The following is a 27,456-nucleotide window of genomic DNA, read 5'->3' as shown; positions in this document are numbered from 1 at the left end:
CCGTGGCAGCACTAGGCTTCCGTAGATTTAACATGAAACAAAGAGTGATATGGGCTTGTGACTAGTCAAGTATATGTGCAGCTAATTGTCAGCCTCTTACATGTCTGGCAGCTTGTTAACAATCAGGGGGTATCAGGGGGACTTCAATAGTCATAGCTGACAGCGAGAGGTGCAAACGCAAACTATTCAGTGTGTTTTCAACCTTTTGTTGAAGAGAGAGCCCCATCTAGTGGGCTCAGAAAAAAGAGAAAATAGTTCACGAAGCTTAATTTGGTCATCACTAGCTTTTACTGCTGGCCCAACTTGTGTGGGAAAGGAAGGACATTTGTGATTTGCTCTTAGTGACTTAGGAGTCCTCTTGACTACTTCTTACTTTTCACAGATTTAGGAGCTGGTTTTAGCACTAAAACGCTTTGTGAAATACTCTAAGATCCAAAATTTAGGCGTCCTAAAATTAGGATTGACACGCCCATTTCTTTAAGAGTCAGAGGAGGAGTTATAGGAGCTACTTTTAGGCTTAAGATGTTTTGTGAATATGGCCACTGGGCATTATCCTCTCCCCAGATTGTTATAGTATTAAAATATTAAATTCTAATCCACATAAAAGACCTTTGTTATCTTTATAATAAAAAGGTGTATGGCTTGTTTTACCAGTTACTGAGAATCAACAACACATGTCAGTCAGTTAAGCAATAACCTGATTCAACCTAGTTTTAAGAATAAAGAAGGCACTATAAAACCATTTCATCTGGGGCACTTGTAACTTCTGGCTCTCCTCTGTTACCAGTACTCCAACTGTGTTAAGCCAAAAATTAAGTCATGGTGTTACTCAATGGTTAGGCTCTTACATTAACAAGAGCCTAACATTAACCCTCTGAGGACAAAAGACGCACCGGCAAGTCCAAGCCATGTTTGACAACACTCCTACTCAAAAAGCGATATAACAAAATTTAATTTTAGACATTTGTTTACTGTTTTATGCATATATTATGCTACTTTTGTGAACCCAAGTCTTTTGTAAACTCATTTCAAGCACCAAAACAATTGAGTGTAGGTATGTTTTCACAAGAGATTTGAGAAATTTCAAAAAGCGAACATCAACTTTTCAGCTTTAGGGCCAAATTATCTCTTTATACATTGCTCTGGAACAAATGTGGGCCTCACTTGTTGAACACACAGGGATCAGTTACATGCAAATACCCTTAAAAGGTGAATTTAAGAAGAAATGTAAAAATGCCCTTAGACCTCAGAGGGTTAAACTGTTATAATGGCAGAGAATAATACCAAACTGTGAAAATACTTCACTACTAATAAAAGTACAGCATTCAAAACCTTACTGAAGTAAAAGTACCGCTATGTAAGTATTATCAGCAAGATGTGTCAGTAAAAAAAAGTTTAAAAACAACATCAAAAGTAAAAGTATTGATTATGCAATAAAATGTTCCCTGTCAGTGTTTTACTATTCTATATAATGTTTCTGGATTAATATCACTGCTGCATTAATGCATATGTCGCATTCTATACTGTAGATGTTTAAGGTTACGCTCATTTGAACTACATCAAGTTCAATAAAGTTGTGGATTAAACAATACAGAAAGCCAGGCAGCTTTTTCTTATCCACATTTAGTATTATTCTGGCAGAATATTGCACAATGAATTATTTTGTATTGATACCGTAGTCCTTAAACGTATGTAGAAACAGAAGATGGGATTCAAAACGCAAATTGTTTTCTGGGGGAAGACCCCAAAACCCTCTGTTTTATTGTGCCGCCCCCCCCCCAAACGTCTCAAACCAAGCCCTTGCACTTCATTATCTTAAATAATAATAAATAATGAGAGAGGTCAGTAAAATCACCGTTATCTTAAAAATCTTGCTCGTACTGCATTTCTTCATTCTGCCTAACTACGACTGCTGGAGACATTTCCTGTCCTGCTTTAGTTGCTTCCTTTTAAAAGATTTTCACCGTTGAACCACAGGAAGGATTTTCTTGTAAGGAACAGGAAAAGCATTATTTGTCAACGAGGTCAGTGCACAACTAGTATTGGTCTGCAAAAACGAGCTTTGGACATTTTCTGCACTTTTATGGCAGCATCATACATTTTCCTCTGCAGTCAACAGACTCTTAAGCGGGATTCATGGTTCTGCGGAGGCTCCACGCAGAGCTTCCGCCATAGCCTACGTAAGTGGCCTGATGTTTATACTTTGTGCGTTGGTGTGTGCGTCCATCTCTTTAAGACAGGGCTCTTCAATGTTTTTTTAAGCCAAGGACCCCTTAACTGAAAGAGAGACGGATCAGGGACCCCCCGCATACAGTATATTGTATAAAATAAGTTGCATAGTTCTCAGTTCTTTTAAATCAAGGCTGAAGACTTTTCTTTTTGATGCTGCCTTTCTTTAAATAATCGTTCATTTCTAATACTGCAACTGTAACTTTTATTCTCGTATTTTATCCGTTTTCTTCATTTTGTTTATTTTTTTTAACTGCTCTTTAATGTTTTATGTAAAGCACGTTGAATTGCCCTGTTGCTGAAATGTGCTATACAAATAAAGCTGCCTTGCCTTGCATATTAAACTGAGACTACAATAACATGTAGGGTGGTCTAAAGCCTTTACATACCTTTTCTTGTGCATAGAATACTAAGCTATTAAAATAATATTTGTTGGCATGATATATGAATCATGTTTTAATGTTAAACGTACATGTGGATCAGTGAATCCTTAGGATGAACTGTATCTGTGGATGGCTACCTGAGTGACTACCTTACCTATAGGCCAGTTAGCCTATCATCAGTGGGGGTTTTTCTTCACAAATAGGCTGATTTATATTTGCTAATAATAAGTTAGATTCATGTTAAGACATTTCAATTTTTGAAAAAAACTTTCAAAGATTGGCTGTTGAAAAATCTCTCTGCTTTAAGAGAATAGCAGGGCCGGCATATGTGTGTGTGTGGGGAGTGTGTGTAGAGAGAGTGACGGCGATTAGCTTTGGAGCGAGTAGTGACTCTAGAGTCCTAGTGAGAGAAACAAAGTGTCTCCTCTGAGCTTTCTGACCACGGTGGGAAATCTGTAGCAAGGAAAAGTTAACCCTCTCCTTGATTTCATGTTGTTTATGGAGAAGGAGAACCAGGAAATGAGGAGGAGGGAGGGGGGGGAATGCAACGCTACCAAGCCACGGCCGAGCGGACCAATCACAGTTGTTGTGGTCTGCGTCGCCGCGACGCGTAGTTCAATTTTTTGAGAGGTGCACATCAGGCGACGGCTTAGGGTCCGTATCTACGTGTACCTATGTACGTACCCATGCCGTCGATTTAACGCAGAAGCATAAAATGGCCTTTAGTGCAATTTGTGCAAACAAGCAAACTCCAAACACATTATTAAGTAGCGTAAGCTTTTACCATGCCTCCCTGTTGAAAACTACTTATATCATGGGATAACGGGCTCTGTCATGGTTGCTCACAGCACGGCCCGGCATGTGTATCCCAAAAAGCAGCATTAGTTGATCAGTGGAAGTTGGTTAGGAAGCGAGTCCACCTCTCTCTGGATGGCTCACTGGTGGTGATTAGGAATCTGCATTGAATACAGTATGAAGTCAATATTTTTATGTAGGAGTAAAGTCGTCTTTTGTCAGATGGTCTCTAACTCATTTCAGATAATAGAAAATGAAAAAAATCCCTTAAATAAAAAACGCACCCACGTCTTGCTTTTTCATCCTGCTGGTGCAAGTGTGTGGGCTGGGTCACAGGGAACAGAAGTGTCTGTGGACGGGGAAGGCAGCGAGTCCAGCCAGAGCTATGCCCAGACTGTCTCCTACGCTGGCAGCAGCCATGGCAAACTCCCTCTGTCTGTCTTCAGTCTGTGGAAGAGAAGAAAGAAATGAACACACGCTAGATTTTTCATGTAGAATGATGAACAAAACAGCTGCAACTCGGCTGTGCGTAGTGCCGTGGTGGTGCAGCGATGTATCACCATACGGTTTCTTTGCTTATCAGTCGATTTATGTGCAATAGTCTCGCTTTCCCAGACCCTCCTCCACAGCGCTGCGGAGGAGGGTCTGGCTAGTCCACACAGCATTCGGGGAGGGGAGAAAAACATGCTCTGGTTTATTGACATTTCTTTAAACCAATCACAATCGTCTTGGGCGGCGCTAAGCGCTGCACGAAGCCCCGGTGCCACTGCAAAAATAGCCTCGGGAAGGAACTCGTTTTGCAACTGACAGAAAGTTGACCTGACCTCCTTGCTGATGAAGTAGAAGGTGTTGACATACGCAGCTCCACCCAGCAGACCCTCATAGAAGATAATCGGGAACACCACCCAGGCGTTTGGCAGGAACTGGTAACTCACTGCCAACAGGAGCAGCACTGCGTTCAGCACCTGGGATAGGCAGAGAGGAGGGAGATGGACAGCAGAGAGCCTGGAAATCAACGCTGTGATACAAAACATAAGCAGTAACCAGTTGATTTTTTTTAATCATTTTTTTCATTCCTCCGTGTCCTCCTTGATTTGACGGATTAAAGGGGAACTATGCAGTCGGAGTCATTGGAATGGTTATATTCTTTTTCGAGTTGAATGGTGGTCGTCTCGCTCCCCCCCTTAGCGCCTGTGAGCTGAAAAACAACCCTTGCAACTTTCGGCCGGCGAGCGGCCGGCCTCGGCGTCAGGAAGTATCGCGTGATATCAGGTCTCGCGATGTAATGAATTGCTTCACGGCACTGCACACATACGCCCATTCAGGAACCGGCTAACAAGGTAGCGATGGAGTTTTTCACACTATTGTCATGGCTGAGCCGGCTAAAAAGAAGTAGAAAGCTAGGAAAGCATTGTCGGAGGAACAGAGAAAGAAAGAGGAAACGGCAGACTGACCGAGAGAGGAGTCAGACACGAGTAAACATAGGAGCTGCCAAATATCTATTCTGAAGCTGTAGGGGGAGCTCTATAGAGAAACCTGCCAGCAAAAAGAGAGAAAACAGCGAAGAAATGGCCAAAACTGCATAGCAGCCCCTTTAAACACTACTAGCAATGGTGTGGAGGAGGGGTGGGGGTGGTGCGTGATCACGAAGGCTTGCGTCACGTGGATGCGCCGACAGTGTTGTTGTCATTACTTACAATTCTGCCACTCATTAGTTATTTAATATTAATATGACGGTGGGAATAAGCTAATACAGTTATACTACTCTACAACAATTATAGGAACTTAAATAGAACAACTTCCCATACTGTACCTATTACTATGTTATTGTTTGTACAGTTTTCTGGTAATTTTTTTTTTTTTTTTCTCTACTCCAATGTTTACATTTATTGTGGCAACAAAATTATGGATCAAGCAATATACATAATGCACAGTTTCCCAATAAACTGTAGGTAATTACTGCACCTAGCAAGCTACTAACTTTGACTTTTTAATATAATAATATAATAATTTAGTTGCCACATGTACAAATGAACCCCCTAGATATTGAGTATCTTCAAATGCTTCATATCCTTAAAATCAGTACAACCTAAGCTAAACGGTTATGTAAGTCAACAAACTATAATAGTTATTGATAGTATTAAAATTGTGTCCTGAATAAAAAAAGAAATAAAAAAAATCAGATGTGTTATCAAATTTGACTAAATAAACACACAAAGATTTCTAAATGTAGAAACATGAAGAAATATTCCTTAACACTCCATAAGTTATTTGAAGTATGTGCATTTTTAAGTTTATGAGATATGCTCATTGCTCGTTATGAGTGGAGTGTAAAGGCGTTTTGATAGTTTCATCTGCAATAGAAATGGTCCGCCGGCTGTTTAGCGCTGGACGTCACGTAACGTGATGACGGGAAAGACTCAAGCCTTAGCTTTCTGCTGCGAAAAGAATGACTGCTCTAGCTGTTATGGTTTTTATTTTAGATCGTTTTATACAGGATGTTAGAAAAATTATGATTTACATTCTACTGTCTTGTTAATATTAAAACTGTTACTGCATAAGAAAGCCATATTATACTGATTGCTCTCCCACAAGATAACATGGAGCCACTGACTATCCTTGTCTGGAGCCTGAGGACAGAACATGCCCTCCCTGACCAGATAAAGGAGACGACATCGACTGTATTATGTCTTCATATTAATCATAAAAAGCTGCTGGAGAGGGCTTCTCGTGAGTCATCATTTCTGTGCTTTGCTGTAAGTGCTGTAAATTTGACTCTACTTGCGAGTAAACTAACTTTGTGACAATTTCAGTGTTCCTGTCCATCTCTTGATAAATAATTATCGTAACACAGGATCATGTAAACAACGATAGTTGTCCGTCCGATAGTTTGTCCGTCCGTTTTGGACCGGACGTCACGTAACGCCAGGGACATCGTTGCGAGCGTACAACGTAACGGTGCGAAAGAGTGAAGCCTTAGGCCGCGTTCAGACTGCCTGTGTCAGCTGTCTGATGGTCCGGCAGAAACGCAACCCCATCGATCTAGACTGGGTAAACCTCGCCCAATCTGCCGGCGATTTGATTTCGCCCTGCAGCTCAGGCTGGAAACCTGTGCGTTTATCTATCCTGCTTCCGTTCACAATTTTGCGGGAACCAATCACTAACTGGCTTATCCACCTGGCGCGCTATTGGCGGGTTTAACACGATGACGATAGAGAAGTGACCAAGCAGCTTTTAGTTTACATTAAACAAGCCGGCCACCGAAGCGCAGCACTCCATGGCAGCAACCCGTTGATGCCACTGTCGCTGCTACGTCACCCGGATCGTCGGTCTGATTGGTTGAAGGACTATCCAATTGCGTACAGAGTCATTTGAACTATGCCCGTTGATCACGCCTCTTGTGCAGTAGAAAATACTAATAGAAATTAGTCTGGGGAGCAGACTCCCCAGACTAATGTTCAATCTTAAAAGATTGAGCTTGGTCTGGTGATAGCCAGACTACCATCGATCGGAAACGTCGAAATCTTTAACAATCTGACGGAAAACCGTAATTGTGAAATATAAAGTCTAATTGTGCTTTGTTGGGGGGGGTTTAAGAACACAACAGGACGTTACACAAATGGGACTCCAACGGCCTCACCACCCTGCGGAAAATTGCCAGATCGCTTTTCTTGGTGTGAATGCCCACTTAGCTTTCTGCTGCAAAAAGAATGAATGCTCTAGCTGGTGTTGTTTTTTTATTGTAGATTGATTTAAACAGGATCATGGTAAAAACAACCGCCAGGGAATATGTAATCCAGGCATTGTCATGTTTCATCCAAAAACATCCCTTTTCTGCTGATTTGTTCTTTATCTTTTATTTCTCACCTGCAGCAAAGAGAGAGTCCACAGTTTCCTGCACTTGAAGCAGCACAGGGAGGATCGAGACACCAACACACCAACTTGGTACAGCGTCTGGTACCTGAGCGCACACACACACACACACACACACACACACACACACACACACATACATAATTAACAACCACGTCCTTAGACAATTTAAATAAAGTCATGCCTTCAGAATAATATCCAAGTGAGGTTAACTGACCAGCGGTACTGCTCTGCATGGGACAGGGAAGATTTGGGGAAATACAGCAGTTCCATCTGGAAAAGAAAACGTCAACATTATTCTACGCTCATTATTATCTCAAGATTTGCAATATACTGTATATATATATATATATATTTAAAGGGTTTTCCTTTATTTAGAACAGCTGAAGAGAGACAGGAAACGGGGGAGAGAGAGGGGGGATGACATGCAGCAAAGAGTCTCGGGTCAGACGATCAAACCCGGGACGCTGGCAAGGACTGAGCCTACATGGGGCGCTCGTTCTACCAGGTGAGCTATAGGCCGCCCCGGGATTTGCCATATATTTAAATGTTTAAAGGTCCCATGACGTGGTGCTCTTTGGATGCTTTTATATAGACCTTAGTGGTCCCCTAATACTGTATCTGAAGTATCTTTTATATAGACCTTAGTGGTCCCCTAATACTGTATCTGAAGTCTCTTTTATATAGGCCTTAGTGGTCCCCTAATACTGTATCTGAAGTCTCTTTTATATAGACCTTAGTGGTCCCCTAATACTGTATCTGAAGTCTCTTTCCTGAAATTCAGCCTTGGTGCAGAATTACAGCCACTAGAGCCAGTCCCACAATGAGCTTTCCTTAGGATGTGCCATTTCTGTGTCTGTAGCTTTAAATGCTATTGAGGAGGAGGGGAGAGGGGGGGGGGGGGCAAGGTGGAGGGTGGGGGTGTGGCCTTAACCAACTGCCACTTTGCTTGTTTGAAAGCCATGATGTCTCTCTCTTTCTCATGGGCGGGCCAAATTCTCTGGGCGGGCAAAGCAGAGAAAGGGGAGGTAACCTTTCCCCGTATGACATCATAAAGGGAAGATTGGCCCATCTGAGCTTTCATTTTCTCAAAGGCAGAGCAGGATACCCAGGGCTCGGTTTACACCTATCACCATTTCCAGCTACTGGGGGACCATAGGCAGGCTGGGGGAACTCATATTAATGTTGAAAAACCTCATAAAGTGAAATTTTCATGCCATGGGACCTTTAAATGTCCTGAACATCATTTCATACCTTCATACAACCAGTGGTGGAATGTTACTAAGTACATTTCCTCAAGTACTGTACTTAAGTACATATTTGAGGTACTTCAATATGGCCTCTGTGACTATTCTCCTTTCCCTTGTCTCCTTTGTATTTTTTCTTGTTTGTGTGCCACTTGTTTGTATGTTTTAATCCCTTTTGCTTAGGCCTGCTGTCATTATAGATGTAATGTCATTTATTTTAATTTGTTAACCGTTGTATTTTAGGATGCCTATTGTCAGCTGGACCGGGGACTACAGCTGGAAATTAGCCATAGAGGCTAAAGCTGCTCCTTTTACTGTGCAGTTAATTAAGGGGGAACTGTCCACGACATTATAAACTAATAAACTAAACTACTTGTACTTTACTTGAGTCTTTTCTTTTCATGCCACTTTCTACTTCGCTACATCTCAGAGAGAAATATGGAACTTTTACTCCACTACATTATTTTGACAGCTTTAGTTACTTTACAAATTAAGAGTTTTGCACACAAAACACATGTAGTTTACAAAATCTGATGTTTTATTATAAATGAAAGTAGCCAACAATATAAGGGCCTACAAGTCCAGCTGAAATGATTCGACCATTAAACACACAACTGTTTGGATCCTTTACACTTTCTACAATGGGAGGATTTTTCTCCATTGAGTACTTTACTTTTAATACTTCAAGTACATTTTCATACTTTTACTTAAGTAACAATTTCAATGCAGGACTTCAAGTTGTAACAGAGTATTTGTTACAGTGTGGTATTAGTACTTTTACTTAAGTAAAGGATCTGAATACTTCTTCCACCGCTGCATACAGCCTACACAACACAGAAGTCGGGTTAGGCTAAACGACATGCAGCAAGATGAACGGGATGCCAGAGGGAGCCAGAGAACTTACCAAGCCCTGGTTGATGAAGTACTCGGCGAAGTAGACCAGTCCCAGGGGAAGCACAAACCTCAGCAAGCCCTGCTCACAGGAAGCACGTTCAGTAACAGTGTCACCAGACAAATACTAGACAAATGGACGTAAAGTGAAGAGTGCACTTACTTTGATGACATGAAGTTTCTCTGTGAGGGTGAGAGGTCCGGTGGTCCTCTCCTCTGTTACATTGAGGGGGAGGAGAACAACCACACAGCAGTACTTACAATTCATTCACATCAACAGTCAACAACAGCCTCTTTTAATCTGCCTGTGGGGGGCTTCATTGTGGGGAAACAGCACAGTCACAGTAATTCAGTCACCGCAGGTTCACTCCACCATCCATATATGTTCTTTATACATGAATCAAAACTCAATTCTGTCATCTCAAGAGAAGGGAACCAGCACTCCAGCTAGAGACAGCTGGGCTTGCATTAGGGCTGTACCGAATACCATTTTTTTGGAGTTTTGAAGCTTCGGTGCTTTTCAACAGCGAATATTCAAAGCTTAGGTGGCGGTGGCGGTGGCGGTGGCAGCGTATATGCGCCCATCTGTGCACCCATGCGCATGTGGGTCTTAAAATGAGGTGTGGTCAGGTGCATTGGTGGCTGTTAGAGAAATTTTGATTTACATACTTTCTCTCTTGTTATTATTAAATTCTTTGCATAGAATAATATTATACTGAATACTCTAAACAAGATAACTGGAGCCATTGCGTGTCCTTGTCTGAGCACGGTGTGTACACATTTTGGTTATAAATTATATAATGTGATCCTAAAAACTTTAATTTATAATGATTTTTAGAACTTCCAGACAGCAATTAGTATTACTTTGTGTTGCAAACCAAACCCAAAAATAAAATAAACAACATATTTTTGTTTAATTCGTCTTAGTTTATTGGTTATATTGAAACCAATAAAGGTTTAGATGAGATTCCATTTATTTTGACTAGTGAGTTTTTTTCAGTAAAGCTGCACTTAAGACCTTGTTTGTATTTTGAGTTGCTATATTACAAATTGTTTAAACTATTGATATTGAAAACATTTTATTTAGGTGATTTCTTTTTCTTTTAAAGAAATAATTTATTTTGTTGCTTTTATGTAGGTTTTGCTGTGTAACACAGGACAGTGTTAATGGCTAAACCACTAAAACAGATTATTTATATATGCTGCTTATTAAGTCATGAGTTTTGTAATGCCGCAAACAGGAGGGATATAGTAGCAATAATAAATGAGGTGTTTAATAAATAAGATGGTTAATAAAGTGTTCACATCATTTTGATTTTAAAACTACTCTAAAGAAATTTGTTTTAATTTAGTTTTGATTGACTTGCATTATTTGCAAAAACACAGCCCTTAAGATAAACTGAGGCCTAAAAGAGAACAATTTCCAAAAACCGGTGTTTCCTTTTCAGCACAATTTGTATGGATTTTAGAGAGTTAAACCAGAATGAGGGAAAGAAATGCTGTTTTATAATTATTGATGTTCACTAAAATAAGTAGAAGTTTTTTTCCAATTGATAAATATTGATAAAAAGAACAAATAATGCTTCTCACACAACAACAACAACAACCACCATCACAGCACCTCAGACCACAGCACAGTCAGACACGATAAAGGTTTGTGGTCTGGCTATGGTTCTCGGCCCAGAGCGAAAGGGATGGTGGACCGGTGCTAGCCGTCGTGGTTGTGACTTCAGCATCTGGAGATGTACTGTGACAAACCAAAGAGCCAGCAGCAAACCACATGCCCTACCCAAAGCCTTGATGAACATTCTGTGATGAACTGATGACGCTGGAATAAGAAGGCTTCGGAGGGGTCAATCACATGACCCCGAGACCTGTTTCACCAAAGAAAAAGACATTCAATCCTATCTGGAGGTACGGACCATCGGCCAGCAGACGGACTGAGAGAAGGAGGGGGGGGGGAGCGAGAGAACGTCCTGATCTGACACATTTGACGCATTGTGAAGTGGTACAGAGACTCACATTCTGAAAATACACATATATACACACATATATATTTTGATCAAAGGAAAAGTTTTTTTTACATGGGTTAAATTTGATCCTAAACAACAGAAACTGTTTGCAGTGTATAATTTATCTGTTCATGTCTTACAGATTCACAAACAACTTTAACGCGGAGATTATGATTGAGATCAACATCTGATTAAAAATGTTTAGTGTTGATGTAAATGCTTAAATGGTGCAGAATTTTACACAATGTTCTACACATATTCATATTCTAATTTAGTATTGTATTATTGAGGATGCAAAAGTTTAAAAAAAGTAGGGAATGTTAGAGAAATTTTGATTTACATACTTTCTCTCGTTATTATTAAACATTGCATAGAATAATATTATACTGAATACTCTAAACAAGATAACTGGAGCCATTGCGTGTCCTTGTCTGACCACGGTGTGTTCCTGAGGGCATACATGCCCTCCCAGACCAGATAGGGGAGACGTCATAGGCTCTGACAAGATTAACAACTGACGACACCAACTCTTGTATCATGATTATCACGTTCTACGTTGTATTACAAAAGCTGCTGTAGTGAGCTTTTGGTTAGGTCATTGTCTGTACTATTCCGTAGTGCAGAGAAGGCCTCCTCGTTGGGTTCTCGAGTAAAATGAACATTAATATCTCTTCAGTGGTCTCTGTCTTCTCTGTCTATCATTTTGATAATGTAAATTATTCTAACAGTGGCGCATTGCTATCTTGAGGCAGCAGAAAGCGATGCGCCATTGGCCGACAAAAACAATGCAATTTAAAGGGCGCATCATTCACATGGTAAGATTAGTATTGCGCAGATTGCATTGATTATTTCAGAAGCTAAAAGTTTAGCTCCGTTTCCTCTGTCAAATTCATAACTACAGTTTTTAGTTTTGCTGCTCAAATGTTCCACCATATTTGCTGTAGTGACAACACAGCACGCATGGAAACATTTACAATTACTGAGGCAGCCTCCCTAATTATTAAAGCAAATTGTTAAAGAAAACACTCATAAATCATACGATACATAATTTAAAAAGCAACAGCCTACAGGGACTGGTAGAGGAGTGAAAATAATAATTCAGGTGGGTGGCGGGTGGATAATTTAAGTGTACAAGCGGCTTTGGATGGCGACAGAACTAGTCTATATTCACGACGTTCCACTTCTGGGATTGCTCCGTTGCCGCCGAAAATTCCGCCGGATGTCCCTCATTTCGGCCGGAGGTCCATTACCTTCCGCTTTCTTTGTGTTAACTGCCACTGACAGCTAGCTAGACTATCTGTTCAATCTGAGATGAGCCAGACCCTCCTCCACGGCGCTGTGGAGGAAGGTCTGGCAATGCGAGACTACGTCAGAACTGATTCATGCATCATGCTTGTTACACACACAGGAATGCGCAGCCGTCCTCAGTTAAATAGTTTATTGGTGCATTTGCTTATATGCAGTCAAATGAAAGTGTTGATAGGACAGAGGATTGGGAGAGATGGCGGAGGGTCTGCCACTTTGTGCTCGGGCAGACCCCAAATCAGCCATTTACTTTAAATAGCAATGTGCCAGCTGCAGGCACACCTGTCTTTGAAGGGTTATGGGAATGACGCTCTGATTAATTGAATACATTTTACATTCAAAACACACCTATGATTAATTAAGAGACTAAATGCAACCCCTTTGCTCCTTGCGCCTTACTTTCCGCCCAGATTATGCGCCGTTAACTAGCAAAAGTGAAGTTGGACATGCCTTAAATGCATCACTTTAGACCATGTGCTATAGATCATTTAAATAGGCCCTTAAAGGTCCAATGTGTAGGAATTTCTCCCATCTGGAGCACCTACCCAAGTTCATGCGAATGCAAATGTAATATTTCAAGCCAAAAGGAATACTTGGAATTGATGGTGGTGGTAAATATTCATGAAAAATGACAAGTTTGTGACAGATTTTGATAATGAACAACTAAACACGTTACACACTGGACCTTTAATGTGTAAATAAGAAATTATTTTATAACATCGCCATATCAACTTAAAAGGTGATTATAATGTTGTGTTTTCCCCCCGAGGGGCCAAAACAATCAAATATTGGAGGTTTAAAGTAAATAGTTCAATTGCTTGTTTGCGGTCTGACTTAGTAGCCACGCTAAGCACATAGTGGAAGCAGGGTGGAAACTGCTAGCCTAGCTGTATCAAAAGAAGAAGAAAAAAAAAATGTAAAAAATCAAAAGATCAACCTTAAACAACCCCGAAGCTATCTTATTTACACAGCGGGGAGAAAGCGCAAATACCAGTTTTGTAGAGATCAGTTTTCACTGCTACACGGAGCGGATAACATAACATGTTTCCCCACACAAAGCCACCCACATACAGATTCTTTTATCGCTTCTAATGCAGACACACATATCTGAATGACACACAGCCGCCTCAAAACCAAGATTAAACAACTGGTTCCGTTGATCTGACCTCACATCTTACCATGTTTTCACAAAATGGTTGAGAAGTCCTAGTGTCTAACTAATGACTCATTTAAAGTTTGAAACGTCCTTTTATCACCATAAAAATTCAGATAACAATGTTTCCCCCCCACAAAACTGAAACATGCTTTAAATATTATCTGATTAAAATACAGCAATGCACTGCTGCTAGGCCTTTCAAATGAATGTGTTGCACAATTGCTGCTAAACTTACCACTCACTACTCAACAAAACAATGTACCAGTGCATTTCTAAAAAGTCCTACTTTTACTGGACATTAGTTTCATGTCAAATAGCTGTCAATCGTTATCATTTTATGATGTTGTTGTCATGCGAGTGTGTGACATGTACCTGGGGTTGATTTCTCCTGCTCCTCTTCCTCTGAATCATCCATCAGCCGCTGTCTATCCTCGGAGCCCACGGCTGTGTATTCTGGATCCCGGCTTTTCCACTGCGGTAATGAAGGTGGAAGAACCAGCAGGAAGAAATAGCTGGTGGTGGTGTAAGCAAAAAAAAAACAAAAAAAACAAACAAATAGGAGCCAAAGAAGAATAATTTCATTTGAACTGTGAGTGAAACAAGAGGAGGAATGAACAGAGAAAGTATGGACTGAAAGCTAAAGTCAGCTTTAATTGATTGTGGAATCTAAAATGATATTCAACAAAGCAATATACAGTAGTACACAATAACAGAGTGTATAAAGAGAAGCCACTCCCTTTGGATTTCTTCATATTTACTGTTTTCAACCTTCTGTTAATCAATTCAAAATCCTAATTAACATGAAAAAGTGCAATAACAACTGAAACTTTGCAGCTCCAGCTTTACATAGCGTGAAATGTGTAACATCATGCATAAGCACAATGAGCTGTCTGTCTATGTTTTGCCTATCCATTCCTCCATACCAGGAGTGTCACTAAGGGCCAAACTGGAAAAAGAGGATCACATACAGTTTGGGGCAACGTAAAGCCCTAAAAAGGTGAGGAAGAAAGTTCCTTAGCCTCATAGAGTTTAGCAAAACAAAGATTAGATTTTTAAAAGCAGCCGACTCACAGCAACCTGTTTCACAGCCTGAATATGCAAACTCTGGTTCTGAGGGAATTTCTGAGTCTCAGAGTCGGCAAATCTGCCAAATTATGCGTCCAGTGTCACATAACGACAGTTTGAAAAGTTTTTTTAATATGGTACACAACAGTAGGTGTGCCAAAATGTATTGTGAATCTAAATTGATATGCGGGCCGGATCAAAATCTGCGAGGGGCCGGATTTGGTCTGCGGGCCTTGAGTTTTACACACGTGCTCTATACTGATTCATAACTTAACAATCTAAGATCAAATGGGATCATATTTTGGTATCGACTGTTCTCCATTCTTAGGTGCTATTGTGCAAAATATGTCAAATCCTTTTCAGCTGTCGAATGACAGCGTCTCTTTCTTATCTTTGTACTTCCACACTCACCTGAACAACATAGCAAACGGGACCACCAGCATGATGAGGAGCGTGATCTGGGGCGACAGGCCGATTTGGGTGAGGCCCGAGTAGAGCAAGGCTCCAGCAACACCAGCGCCACCGGTACCTGAGCCCCAGCCTCCCAGTACATCCCTAAAGCAGGCGGGAAACCAGGGTTCACCATCCAAACTAAACATCTTCTAAAGACACATCATAGTGTGTTTAATGGCCGACACATCACGAGAACACAAGAACATGAGAGATAAACATACATGGTTTCTTAGACCAGGGGTCTTCCGCATTTTTAAAGCCAAGGACCCCTTAACTAAAAGAGAGACGGAGCAGGGACCCCCCTACTACAGATTGTATAACATTAAGTTACATATTAAACTGGGCCTACAATAATGTTTGGGCAGCCTAAAGCCTTTACACATACCTTTTTAGTGCAGAGAATCGTGATATCAATTCTAAGCTAAAAAAATCGTGATTCATATTTTTCCCCGAAGCCTGCAGGCCAAGTATAATCATATGCAGTGATGTATAATATCCTACTGTCTTACCGTACCTGAAGTACAGCAGCACGTTATGTCGTCTGCTGTCATCCCATCTAAACTTATATTCAGTGGTGGAAGAAGTACTCACATCCTTTACTTAAGTAAAAGTACTAATACCACACTGTAAAAAAAATACTCTGTTACAAGTAATAGTCCTGCATTGAAAATGTTACTTAAGTAAAAGTATGTAAGTATCATCAGGAAAATGTACTTCAAGTATTAAAAGTAAAACTACTAAATGCAGAAAAATCCTCCCATTTTAGAAAGTGGAAATGATCCAAACGGTTGTGTGTCTAATGGTCGAATCATTCCAGCTGGACTTGCAGGCCGTTCTATTGTTGGGTAGTTTAATTTATAATAAAACATTGTATTTTATAAACTACATGTGTTTTATGTGCAAAAAATCTTAATATGTAAAGTAACTAAAGCTGTCAGATGAATGTAGTGGAGTAAAAAGTACAATATTTGTCTCTGAAATGTAGCGGAGTAGAAGTAGAAAGTGGCATGAAAAGAAAAGACTCAAGGAAAGTACAAGTACCTCAACATTTGTACTTAAGTACAGTACTTGAGTAAATGTACTTAGTTACATTCCACCACTGCTTAGGTGTATCGATTAGAGAAGTTTACGTGATGTTGGAATGACTGTTTACCTGCTGAAGTAGACAGTGAGAGAGAGGAAGGACAGCTCTCCCAGTCCAGCGCTGATACTGGCGAAGATCACTCCTGGAAACACAGCGGGGGAGAGGGGAGGACAGAGATGCCTTTAACATGCTCATTCATCACAGAAAAGTAATAACCACAGGGGGCTCATTCCTTTGTTTGACAAGGAACAACAATCCCATTTGAATTCAACTTCCGACTATTGTTTGAAACTGTGTAATTAATTCAATTAGTTGTGAAGTCATACCAGAATCATTTATATGACGTTAGTATGGATCAAATGATGTTACTTCCTCTTTGCCATTTGCTACTCAGCACCCAATTAGTCTTTAGAATTTCCTCTTTGCCCCCGTCACTCAAAGACTTAGGCTACATTTACATTGCTACGTTTTGGTTATATATATATATATATATATATATAGTGCTGCTCATAAATATTCATACCTATGGTCAAGTTGACTAAAAAAAGGAATAAAAAAATCATCTTTTGGAAATTGATCATAATGCCTTAATTAAAAAAATGAGGAAAAATCCGACCTTTTAAGGACACCAGTTTTTTTGTGAATTAATAATGTATTGTAAATAAATAAATGTTCTTCCTTAAAATACAGGGGCCATAATTATACATACCCCTATGTTAAATTCCTATAGAGGAAGGCAGATTTTGATTTTTAAAGGCCAGTTATTTCATGGATCCAGTATACTATGCATCCTGATAAAGTTCCCTTTGCCATTGGAATTAAAGTAGCCCCACATCATCACATACCCTTCACCATACCTAGCGATTGGCATGGTTTTATTTCAGTAGCCTAATTGCTGGTTTGATTTGCATTGATATGGATCTTATCTCAGTTAGCTATTAGGCTAACTGACATAAAACCATGCCAATCTGTAGGTATGGTGAAGGGTATGTGATGATGTGGGGCTACTTTAATTCCAAAGGCCAAGGGAACTTTATCAGGATGCATAGTATCCTGGATCCATGAAATAACTGGCCTTTAAAAATCAAAATCTGCCTTCCTCTATGGGAATTTAACATAGGAGTATGTATAATTATGGCCCCTGTATTTTAAGGAAGAACATTTATTTATTTACAATACATTATTCATTCACAAAACAAATTGGTGTCCTTAAAAGGTCGGATTTTTCCTCATTTTTTTAATTAAGGCATTAAGATCACTTTCCAAAAGATGATTTTTTTTATTCCTTTTTTTGGTCAACGTTAGCATGGGTATGAATACTTATGAGCAGCACTGTATATATATATATATATATATACACACACACACACACATACATATATATATATATATATATATATATATATATATATATATATATATATATATATATATATATATATATATACATATATACATATATATATATATATATATATACATATAATACACATACATATATATATATATATATATATATATATATATATATATATATATATATATATATATATATGCGAATATTAAATATTCGCATTCCCCCTGCTCTGGCGTTTCAGAGCCTCTAAACCAGAGACATTAAAAAACACTTCTGACCCCGTTTTAGTTTGGAATCTGCGGGGTTGCGTTGCAGTCTCAACGGCCGCAAACGGAGACCTTCGGCAACACCGACGCCAATGTATCGCCGCCTGATTGGGTCTTATCAGTCATGATGTCTCGTTCTCTGAGACTAAGCTACTTACGTTACCCTGGCAACTACCAGCAACGGGCAAAGTATACAAGAATGTTTGGGCGTGTTAGTTTAATCAGAGATTAGTTCTTCTGCTGGAGCTAAAATCACTTGTGTGCACGGAGACTGCTTTTGGCTCAAAACTCTAGCGTAGCAATGTAGATGTAGCCTTACAAACTGCAACTGAACTGCTGGATGTACTGTAAGGCTCTATTCTAATATTTCAAAAGTCATCAATTAGGGCTGGGCAATATATCGATATTATAAGGATATCGTGATATGAGACTAGACATCAAAGTGTTGTCTTTTCCTGGCTTTAAAGGCTGCATTACAATAAATTGATGTAATGTTCTGAACTTACCAGACTGCTCTATTCTTTTATTTGCCTTTACCCACTTAATCATTATATCCACATTATTGATGATTATCTAAAATCTCGTTGTAAAAGACATTTTGATAATGCACCAATTGTCAACCCTACAATATTGTTGCAATATCGTTGATATCTGATTGTCTCCATATCACTCGGCCCTAAATACAGTCAAATAAGCCTTTCTCTGACTCAAACATCCACTCCACTTCAGGTTTGCTGTACCTGCCGACGTTATCATCATCATCATCGCATTATCATGTCTCTCTCAGATACTGTACTGTGATATCATCAAGCTTTTTCAGTAATGGAGAACATTAATTATGGCTGCATTGCATTTAGGTGCACCAGTACCAGGGCTCTTGTATTGTGTATGCTGGCTCACTTCTGACAGGGAGATTAATATTATAAGTCCACCTGTGGTTTTTCTACAGCTCATAATATCCAAAATAATGCGAGACTTAAAGGAGAAATCCGGCGAAAAATCTGGCACCAGTTTTAGCCCAAACTGCTAATTTGCGCATCCACATGACACAAGCCTTCGAGATCGCGCACACGCCCCCACCCCCTCCTCCACGCAGTTGCTGGAAGCCAAAGACGACACAGAGGATTTAAAAAAACTTGATGGACTCTTCAGAAAAGTAAAATTATCTTCACTCGAGCTTCTGGGCGGGAAAGTCACCGGACGCCACAATCTTCTGAACATAGTCATGCTACGAAATACAGAGAGAGATGTGTGGAGCTGATAGTCGTAATTAGCTTTGTATCAACTCATTTGGCAATGGCTTGAATGTCACGGACGTTCTTTATTATCAAAAAAGTTACGCACTAAAACTTTAAAGTAGTATTAAAGTAATATTAAGTATTAAAAGCACTCAACGCAGAAAAATCCTCCCATTGTAGAAAGTGTAAAGGATCCAAACAGTTGTGTGTTTAATGGTCTAATCATTTCAGCTGGACTTGTAGGCCTGTACATTGTTGGGTAGTTTAATTAATTAAATTATTTTATTTAATAGTTAAATAAAACATTGTATGTGTGGTTTTTTTTGTTGTCAAAAAACACTTAATGTGTAAAGTAACTAAAGCTGTCAGATGAATGTAGTGGAGTAAAAAGTACAATATTTCTCTCTGAAATGTAGCGGAGTAGAAGTAGAAAGTGGCGTGCAAAAAGAAGACTCAAGTAAAGTACAAGTACCTCAACATTTGCACTTAAGTACAGTAGTGAGTAAATGTACTTTGCCTGCTTCTCTTAAACTCCTTTGCTACGGACTTTAGAAAGAAGGTATCTTGAACTCAAACATCAGTTCACTGCTCTGCCTTAGCATGCCGACAAATATTTCTAGCAGCAGGTCCTGATAAGACTAAAATGGTATCATGTTTCTGTTACTGCAGCTGTGCCCTTTCAGATAAGACGACAGGAACTTAAACTGAAAATGTATTAAGCGGTATCTAATCCATCATCAGAATTCTTGAAAGTTCCATCACCCATAATGATAAAAGCTATGACCAAAAATTAATAAAAAACTCTGAAATTTTTTTTTTTTTTAAATGGCGGATTTACCTAGAATGCTCATCCACACAGCTGAGGAGAAGGACACGAGGAGGAAACTTGTTGCTGCCATGATGGCGCAGAACAACACTCGGAAGCTGGAAAAACAGAAATTAGGTAGTACATTTACAACACAGAACAATACTCATGCAGTAGTACACAAACATTTATGGGCCATGCTTTTATTTGTACAATGTTCTTTTTGCTCTATTAACTCGGGGTGGGAATCACAGGGTACCTCACGATACGATACATGATATATAGTCTCGCATTGGCAGACCTTCCTCCACAGCGCTGCGGAGGACGGTCTGGCTAGTCCACACAGCATTCTGGGATGGGAGAAAAACGTGCTCTGGTTTATTGGCATTTCTTTAAACCAATCACAATTGTCTTGAGCACCGCACGGAGCCCCGGTGCCACTGCAAAATAGCCTCGGGGAAGGAACTTCTTTTGGTGGAACATGCGTACGTTCAAAAGTTGTTTTAGTCGTGCAACAGAGAACTCAGATTGGACAGAGATGCAGAGATCTGAGGAGCAGTTAACCATAGTCCTCATAAATCCACCGGAGTTTACAAAGCCAACACAAAGGAAGTTGAAGGTGAGGGACATCCGGCCAAAAATGAGCGACATCCGGTGGAACTTCCGGCGGCACATGAACAATCCCAGAAATGATACGTCGTCGATATAGACTACACGATATATGGCTCACGATAGGGATAACATCATGATACAACAATGCTACGATAATCAACATATTGCTAGACAATCCTATAATCATACATCACGATATCGGTCTAACTATGAACAAAAAAATGCCCGTGAAAAGGTTAAGTGCAGGTTTCCTCTCTTTATTCACTGCAAGTCCAAACTATTAGAAAACAGCACAATTCTGCAGCACAAGGTTTTCAGAGTGTAAATTAAAAATACAGAACTATAGAACAACTATGGGTCCAGACTTTGGACTTAAATGTGGCTGGGGCATCTGTTATTTCCCTACAGTATATATATATCGATATTTGGCGCCAGCATATTGATTATTGTATCGCACCAAGGGCAACAATATAATGCCGTATCGATATTTTAAGCAAACTATAAGAGTGCTGCTCCACTTTGATAAGCTGAACACTTTTTTTTTAAATAAAGGACCACCAGTAAAAAAGGAAGCATTGTACCAACTGAGCAGCTGGAAGACACAGAAACATCTGTTACCACAAATGTTGAATTTCATCGACGATACAAAAACAGCAAAGTGGAAGCTACTGGAAAGAAGTAGTGAATTAAATGTGCTAAATGTATCAAGACAACCGGTAAACATGGAAGAAGTGTTGAGCTTACACTAACCAGGGCACAGAGTAAAAATGGTCCAAATCAAGGCCTGGTTTCTGGCCACTGTTTGAACATTTTCTTTGGGACAGAAGAAGTTTCTTTTTTCAATTTTTTTGGGGCTTTTTATGGCCTTTAAACGACAGGAAAGACAAAGATGGGGACGGGAGGGGGGTTGGAGGACGACACGCTGCAAAGGACTCTGTACTGGGCGAGCTATTTGAACATATTGCTGTGACAAAAAGTAATGCGAGGCCCCAAAGTAACCACCACATTACCAAATCTAGCGCCCAAATATTTCTGTATACTACTAAATGACAGGATGACTGTTGGACAGAATAAGGAATGGCCTTGATATTTATTTATTTTTTTTTTTACGAACAGGTTCAGAAAATGATAACCAGTGTCTTACCCATAAGGCAGTTTGTGGATCACAAAGGGAGCAGACAACTTGATGACGAGCGTTGGGAGGATGTCAGCTAACAGCACAGCCTGAGGAGAAAAGCATCAGACCAACGGTCCTCTTTTAAAGCAGTAGTGACAAACATGATGTGCCAATTAAGAAATGCAGAGGGAAATTACATTTATTACATTTCTCTGGAAGATAGTTTATGGGTCCCAATGCCATTGTTGTGGCAATATATATGTTATATATGTCTGCTAACGAGGGCGTAGCCGTAATTTCAGAAGTGAGGGGGACAGGTTGTTCAGGAGGAGGATTTTTATTGAAAGTTCCTCTCCCATTTGTCTCTCCAAATCATGGATTCCAAGTAGCCTACTTTCATTTATGATTGATGGAAACACTGACATTTCCATAAACTGTTCCATACTGTTTTACTGCCACATCTCACCCAATGGGAGCCCTGCTAATATTTTTAACTGGCCACACGGAGGCGGAGCATGCCAATGAAACAAGTATATGGTACTAGGGTCATCAATATGATAAAAGTTAAGAAATGTTTTCATGTTTGAATCTATTACTCACAGGGACGTTGGAAGTATTTTGTCAGAGGGTGTGCTGCAAATCACATACCCTTCACCATACCTAGAGATTGGCATGGTTTTATTTCAGTTAGCCTAATAGCTGCTTTTGATTTGCATTGAGAGATGATTTTATGGAAAGTACCCCATGCCAATCTCTAGGTATGGTGAAGGGTATGTGATGATGTGGGGCTATTTTAATTCCAAAGGCCAAGGGAACTTTATCAGGATGCATAGTATCCTGGATCCATGAAATAACTGGCCTTTAAAAATAAAAATCTGCCTGCCTATATGGGAATTTAACATAGGGGTGTACTTACTTATGCCCCCTGTATTTTAAGGAAGAACATTTATTTATTTACGATACATTATTCATTCACAAAGAAAGTTGGTGTCCTTAAAGGTTGGATTTTTCCTATGTTTTTTAATTAAGGCATTAAGATCAATTTCCAAAAAAAATGATTTTTTTATTCCTCTTTTTAGTCAACTTTAGCATGGGTTCATAAACTTAGGAGCACCACTGTATCAATATACAGACTGGTTAGGGTAATTCCCTGTTGTGTAGTGAATCTCCATTTACCGCAGTAGAGACAGGATTGCAGTCGTAGTGGCTACTGTTGCTACTGTTCCCACCTTGGAAATCCATGGCCAACGTGGCTGAAGTCTAGATATGAAAAAGGGTAAAAAAGTGAATAATTTGCTTCCAATTTAATTTCATTCAAATGGGGCTTTATTGGCATCAAAGTTTTCAATAACAATATTGCCAAAGCATCAAACTACAATTCCTCCAAATATTCAGACACAGTAAACACTATATGAACATTGTAGAAGAAAAGCTTCCTCACTTTATGTCAATACAGACGTTATTGTAGCTTCAAGCCATTAGCTATAATACAGGTCACTGCGATAATATATTTGAATACAAATTTGCCTTCTTACAGATGCTGTGGTGTTTGCGGTCTCTTGTTTTTTGAGGATGTCATGGGCGGCGCTCAGCATGACCACATAAGCAAAGTTGTTGCACAATCCGAGGAGCCTGGGGGGAGGTTATCAGAAAGTGCAGGTAGATAATACAGGCTGGATAAGATTCAGATGCATCAAAATCTAAAAACTAAGCCACCGGCTGAGTGGTTTCTCTTTGAGAAAACACCAACAGCGTACATGCCAAACAAGTGTGTTTAATGTTGTCTTCACAAGATTTTTTTTCTTAAGTAAAAAAGTAGGCTACATGAAAATTATCATTTTAGATGAGAAAATAAATGACAAAAAATATATGGATACCCCGCTCAAATATCAATGTACAAACGGACACTAAAATTTTAATGTGAAACCTGTTTTCCTACATGTACGTACAGCTATTTGGGACTAATAAACAGTTTGATTTCATGTTATATCTAGTTAACACTGGCTTACATCAAACACCTTATTTTATACAACACTAGTTATGGGTCGGTTGTATTAGTTTAAAAGTAGCCTAACGTTATGCCTCTCTGCTGTGGTTCTGTAAACTAGACTTTCAGCTTAATTTAAACACTGGACACTCACCAGAATCCACTCCAGTTTCGCCATTGTGTGCACCGACCTATATAGATAACAAGAGTTTTAGCGACTCGTATTAACGATATATTTGGAATGTAAATGCTGACAGTGTACACTGCTGACAGATGACAGACCCACCGGTACTGTCAGACCGTTGAACAGGATCTGCGTTGACGCTGGCTGGCTGCTCCATGTTGAACGTGAACGTTACAAATGAGCGAAGGAACCGGGCTAACGTTGTTACAGGGCTAACGTTACCGGGCTTACGTTGTTACTGGTCTAACTATGTTACCTGGCTAACGTTATCGGGCTAATTCCCCCTAACTTAGCCTGAACCTAACCTTATCCCTAACCACGGAGGGGGGCGCTACGCATTTTTGACAGGAGGGAAACAATATTCGAAAGGGGAACCGGCTATGACACTACACCGAGCTAACAATTGAAACTACTGTAACGTAAATCCACAGTACATCGCAAACAAAAAGGCAGATTCAACACTAAGACGAACAAGCTGTACTTTGTAGGTTCTGTCGCGGTGCTCGAGCTGATACGTTAATGTTTGTAAACTTTGACTACGTCACAAAGAAATGCGGTGTTTCACACAAATACATTCCCGCAGAAACAAAACCATCCCCGAACGTTCCCATTGGGTTTGACGCTATTCAGGAGGATACAAACTTAGCTGGACACGCTTACGTGTATTATTAGTATGCAAATCACAGTAGTTGCTAATATAAAAAAAAAAATCAACACTTTTAAACTATTTTGTCATTCATAATGTGTGGCTTTTGTCAACTGGCTGTGGTCCAGTTCGCTATCCTTCACTGTCCCTGCTCCAGCATCACCAGCTGTGTTATTATTTTACATCCATGCTTGAATGTCATTTAACATTTATAACTTGAGTATGATTTTGATTGCAGGACTTTTACTTGTAACATAGTCTTTTTACAATGTAGTTTTGCTACTGAATACTTTTCCACCACTGGTTATAAGCAAAAACAAGTGTTTTTATAACTTGTGTATATAGACTGTTAATGAAGGTTTGATAGCATCATTTAACATAATTGTTATTCTAATGATTAAATGTCTTGTCATGAGTTGATAAACCTGTCTGTGATTAAATCATGTAACATTGAATAAATGCTTGTAAATTGTGAAGGTTAAAATAAATTGTTAAGCAACAACATAAAGGACTTTGAGAAATGACCGAAGAGGATAAGGGCCACATGTGAAATTTTCTTTTATTGAGTTCTGACTTTAAACTCAAAATTCTGAGAAGAAAGTCCGAATTCTGACTTTTTTTCTCAGAATTCTGACTTTAAACTCAGAACACAAATATATTTTTTCACATGTGGCCCTAAGCCTCTTCCGTAAGAAATAGTCTGAACAGCAGGTAGAGAAAAATATTGTTGAAATACAATAATAATAATAATAATATTCTGGTATTATCATTGGGGTCAGGACAGTTGGGATACCCCCCCCCCCCCTACTTGGTTAGGGCTATGTTCCTAGAGTTCATACTTCATACAGGGTTTCCCCCAGAAAAGTTGTTTAGCCCTGTGGCAAGTGTGTTTTTACCCGACGAGGGCCGGCTGACGGCAGCATTAATGTAGAGCCCAATAGTTTCTGTGATAACAGGATCCAGGAAGGAATTGCATAATTGCAAAAAAATTAAACAAAAGCCATATTAAGACATATTCCATAGGGCCCTACATTAAGTCAGTGCTAAAAGCTAACTGGAAATTTGAAAATATGACAACGTCTAAGTTTCCAACCGAGCCTCAGTATTGATGGAAGCCAATTACTAAAGCACTGCCTATACTGAAACCTCGATTAGCAATTTTAATGTGATATATTAAACAACATGTGCATACTGAGTGATTTAATTAACCAAACTGCAGCAATAAAAACCTAACATGCAAAAGAAGAGACTTAGAGAAGGCTTTTGTAACCCAACATGTACGCCCCACTGTAACTGTAAAAAAACCTCTAAAGAAATACATTACAAATTACAATTTAGAGCCTTCAATACACTGGGGAAAACCGTGTCATACTTTACATTAAACCAAAGCATTATTGCAGATAGCATAAAAACATTCAAACTGTCCACTGTAAAAAAAATAAAAATAAATAAAAATAAAAGACTTAGGTGCCTTCAAAAGCTGACTTTTAAAGTTGTAAAAAAGACATCTCTGCTGTTACTTCAGAGCATAATATGCTAACATATATTTAAAGCGCTAACACAACATTCTGGATGTATAACTTTTACCATTAATTCAACAACTCTGTGATGCATTTTAAAGTAAAGGTCAAAAATGTAAAGCCTAACAAAGTGGAAACACTCAAAGCAAAGTATCAGTATGTGAAAACTGTACTTCACAGTACTTACGTGGGGTTGGAGAGTAAAAGGAAGGAGGTTTATTGAGTGTTTGTACTGTATAGTGTTCATAAATGGTCAATTGTGGGTGTTAAAATAAATTGTTAAGCAACAACATAAAGGATGAGCTGCATGGAGAGAAAGTATTATTGAAACAAGAATAATAATATTCTAGTATTATCATTGGATATTGGACAGGTGGGAGAGCTCCCATACTTGGCCAGGGTTATGCTCTTTGAGGTAATACTTTATACTTAACATGCAAATACTTTGCATTAAACTTAGCATGAATGCAGAGTTCATGAAAGCATTTAAACTGGTAACTGTAAAAAAATAAATCAAATAATAACGTAAGTGTTTGGCAACTTTTGCTGCCAGACTTTTTACCTTTTTTTCACGATTGTTTTTTAACGTTTCTTTACATTAAATTTAAGGTTTAACTGTAAAAAAACAGAAAGATGCCTCAATTTTACACACAGTAAAATTATGGTTATTTTTAATAACATAAAATTCAATGTAATTTAACTTTCAAGACCATAAAGCAATGGAATGATCCTGTTAAACAACTATAGTATCTCATTATATCAAGACTAAAACCTGTTTTTTTTTAAATAAAAGTATTTTTCTGTATTTTTATGGCATTAACACTTAATGTAGAAAAAACGGAAGAAATCCATAAAATTATACAGTGAATTCCAGTGAAATAACTTTTTTTTTTACAGTGCAGGGTTATGCTCTTTGAGGTAATACTTTATACTTAACATGCAAATACTTTGCATTCAACTTAGCATGAATGCAGAGTTCATGAAAGCATTTAAACTGGCAACTGTAAACAAATAAATCAAATAAAAATAAAAAGTAGGTGTTTTCAAAAGCTGACTTTTAAAGTTGTAAAAAAAAAAGTGAACTCTGTTACTTTAGAGAATATATTATTATCAAATAATATATATTTAAAGAGCTAATTCTGGATGTGTAACCTTATTAATTAAACAACTCTGAGATGCGTTTTCAGGTAAAAGTATAACATTTCTCTCTCAAATGTGTGGCAATTTTTTT

The 27,456-nt window shown here is 39.0% G+C and overlaps 1 protein-coding gene and 2 long non-coding RNA genes across 5 annotated transcripts; all 3 read right to left on the bottom strand.

The window, feature by feature from the left end:
• Nucleotides 1-324: 324 nt before the first annotated feature.
• On the bottom strand, nucleotides 325-2,225 carry LOC116063329. The gene is made up of 2 exons (XR_004108241.2): nucleotides 1,261-2,225; nucleotides 325-872 (listed from the first exon to the last, which is right to left on the bottom strand). It is a non-coding gene; the product is annotated as an uncharacterized LOC116063329 (long non-coding RNA).
• A 1,099-nt stretch (nucleotides 2,226-3,324) lies between these two features.
• Nucleotides 3,325-24,633, bottom strand: cln3 (CLN3 lysosomal/endosomal transmembrane protein, battenin). Of its 3 annotated transcripts, none has more exons than XM_031318169.2 (16): nucleotides 24,162-24,633; nucleotides 24,030-24,066; nucleotides 23,424-23,520; nucleotides 23,065-23,148; nucleotides 21,916-21,995; nucleotides 20,193-20,278; nucleotides 16,563-16,635; nucleotides 15,368-15,511; nucleotides 14,264-14,403; nucleotides 9,582-9,634; nucleotides 9,432-9,500; nucleotides 7,498-7,553; nucleotides 7,275-7,368; nucleotides 4,232-4,372; nucleotides 3,692-3,854; nucleotides 3,325-3,568 (listed from the first exon to the last, which is right to left on the bottom strand). In XM_031318169.2, the coding sequence occupies exons 1-15, from the start codon at nucleotides 24,214-24,216 to the stop codon at nucleotides 3,738-3,740; spliced, it is 1,326 nt and encodes a 441-aa protein (XP_031174029.1). In that variant the 5' UTR covers nucleotides 24,217-24,633; the 3' UTR covers nucleotides 3,325-3,568; nucleotides 3,692-3,737. The 3 variants fall into 3 exon arrangements, with proteins under 3 accessions (XP_031174029.1, XP_031174020.1, XP_035854862.1); XM_031318160.2 differs by having other exon boundaries at nucleotides 3,696-3,854; XM_035998969.1 differs by having other exon boundaries at nucleotides 3,696-3,854; nucleotides 9,582-9,631.
• Nucleotides 10,065-11,908, bottom strand: LOC116063349. The gene is made up of 3 exons (XR_004108250.2): nucleotides 11,840-11,908; nucleotides 10,596-10,597; nucleotides 10,065-10,155 (listed from the first exon to the last, which is right to left on the bottom strand). It is a non-coding gene; the product is annotated as an uncharacterized LOC116063349 (long non-coding RNA).
• Nucleotides 24,634-27,456: the final 2,823 nt, after the last annotated feature.

The sequence above is a fragment of the Sander lucioperca genome, chromosome 2 (assembly GCF_008315115.2).
Source record: "Sander lucioperca isolate FBNREF2018 chromosome 2, SLUC_FBN_1.2, whole genome shotgun sequence".
NCBI classification, from domain to species: domain Eukaryota; kingdom Metazoa; phylum Chordata; class Actinopteri; order Perciformes; family Percidae; genus Sander; species Sander lucioperca.
The sequence above is the reverse complement of the archived record's forward strand: the minus strand, read 5'-3'. Positions and strand labels throughout refer to the sequence as shown.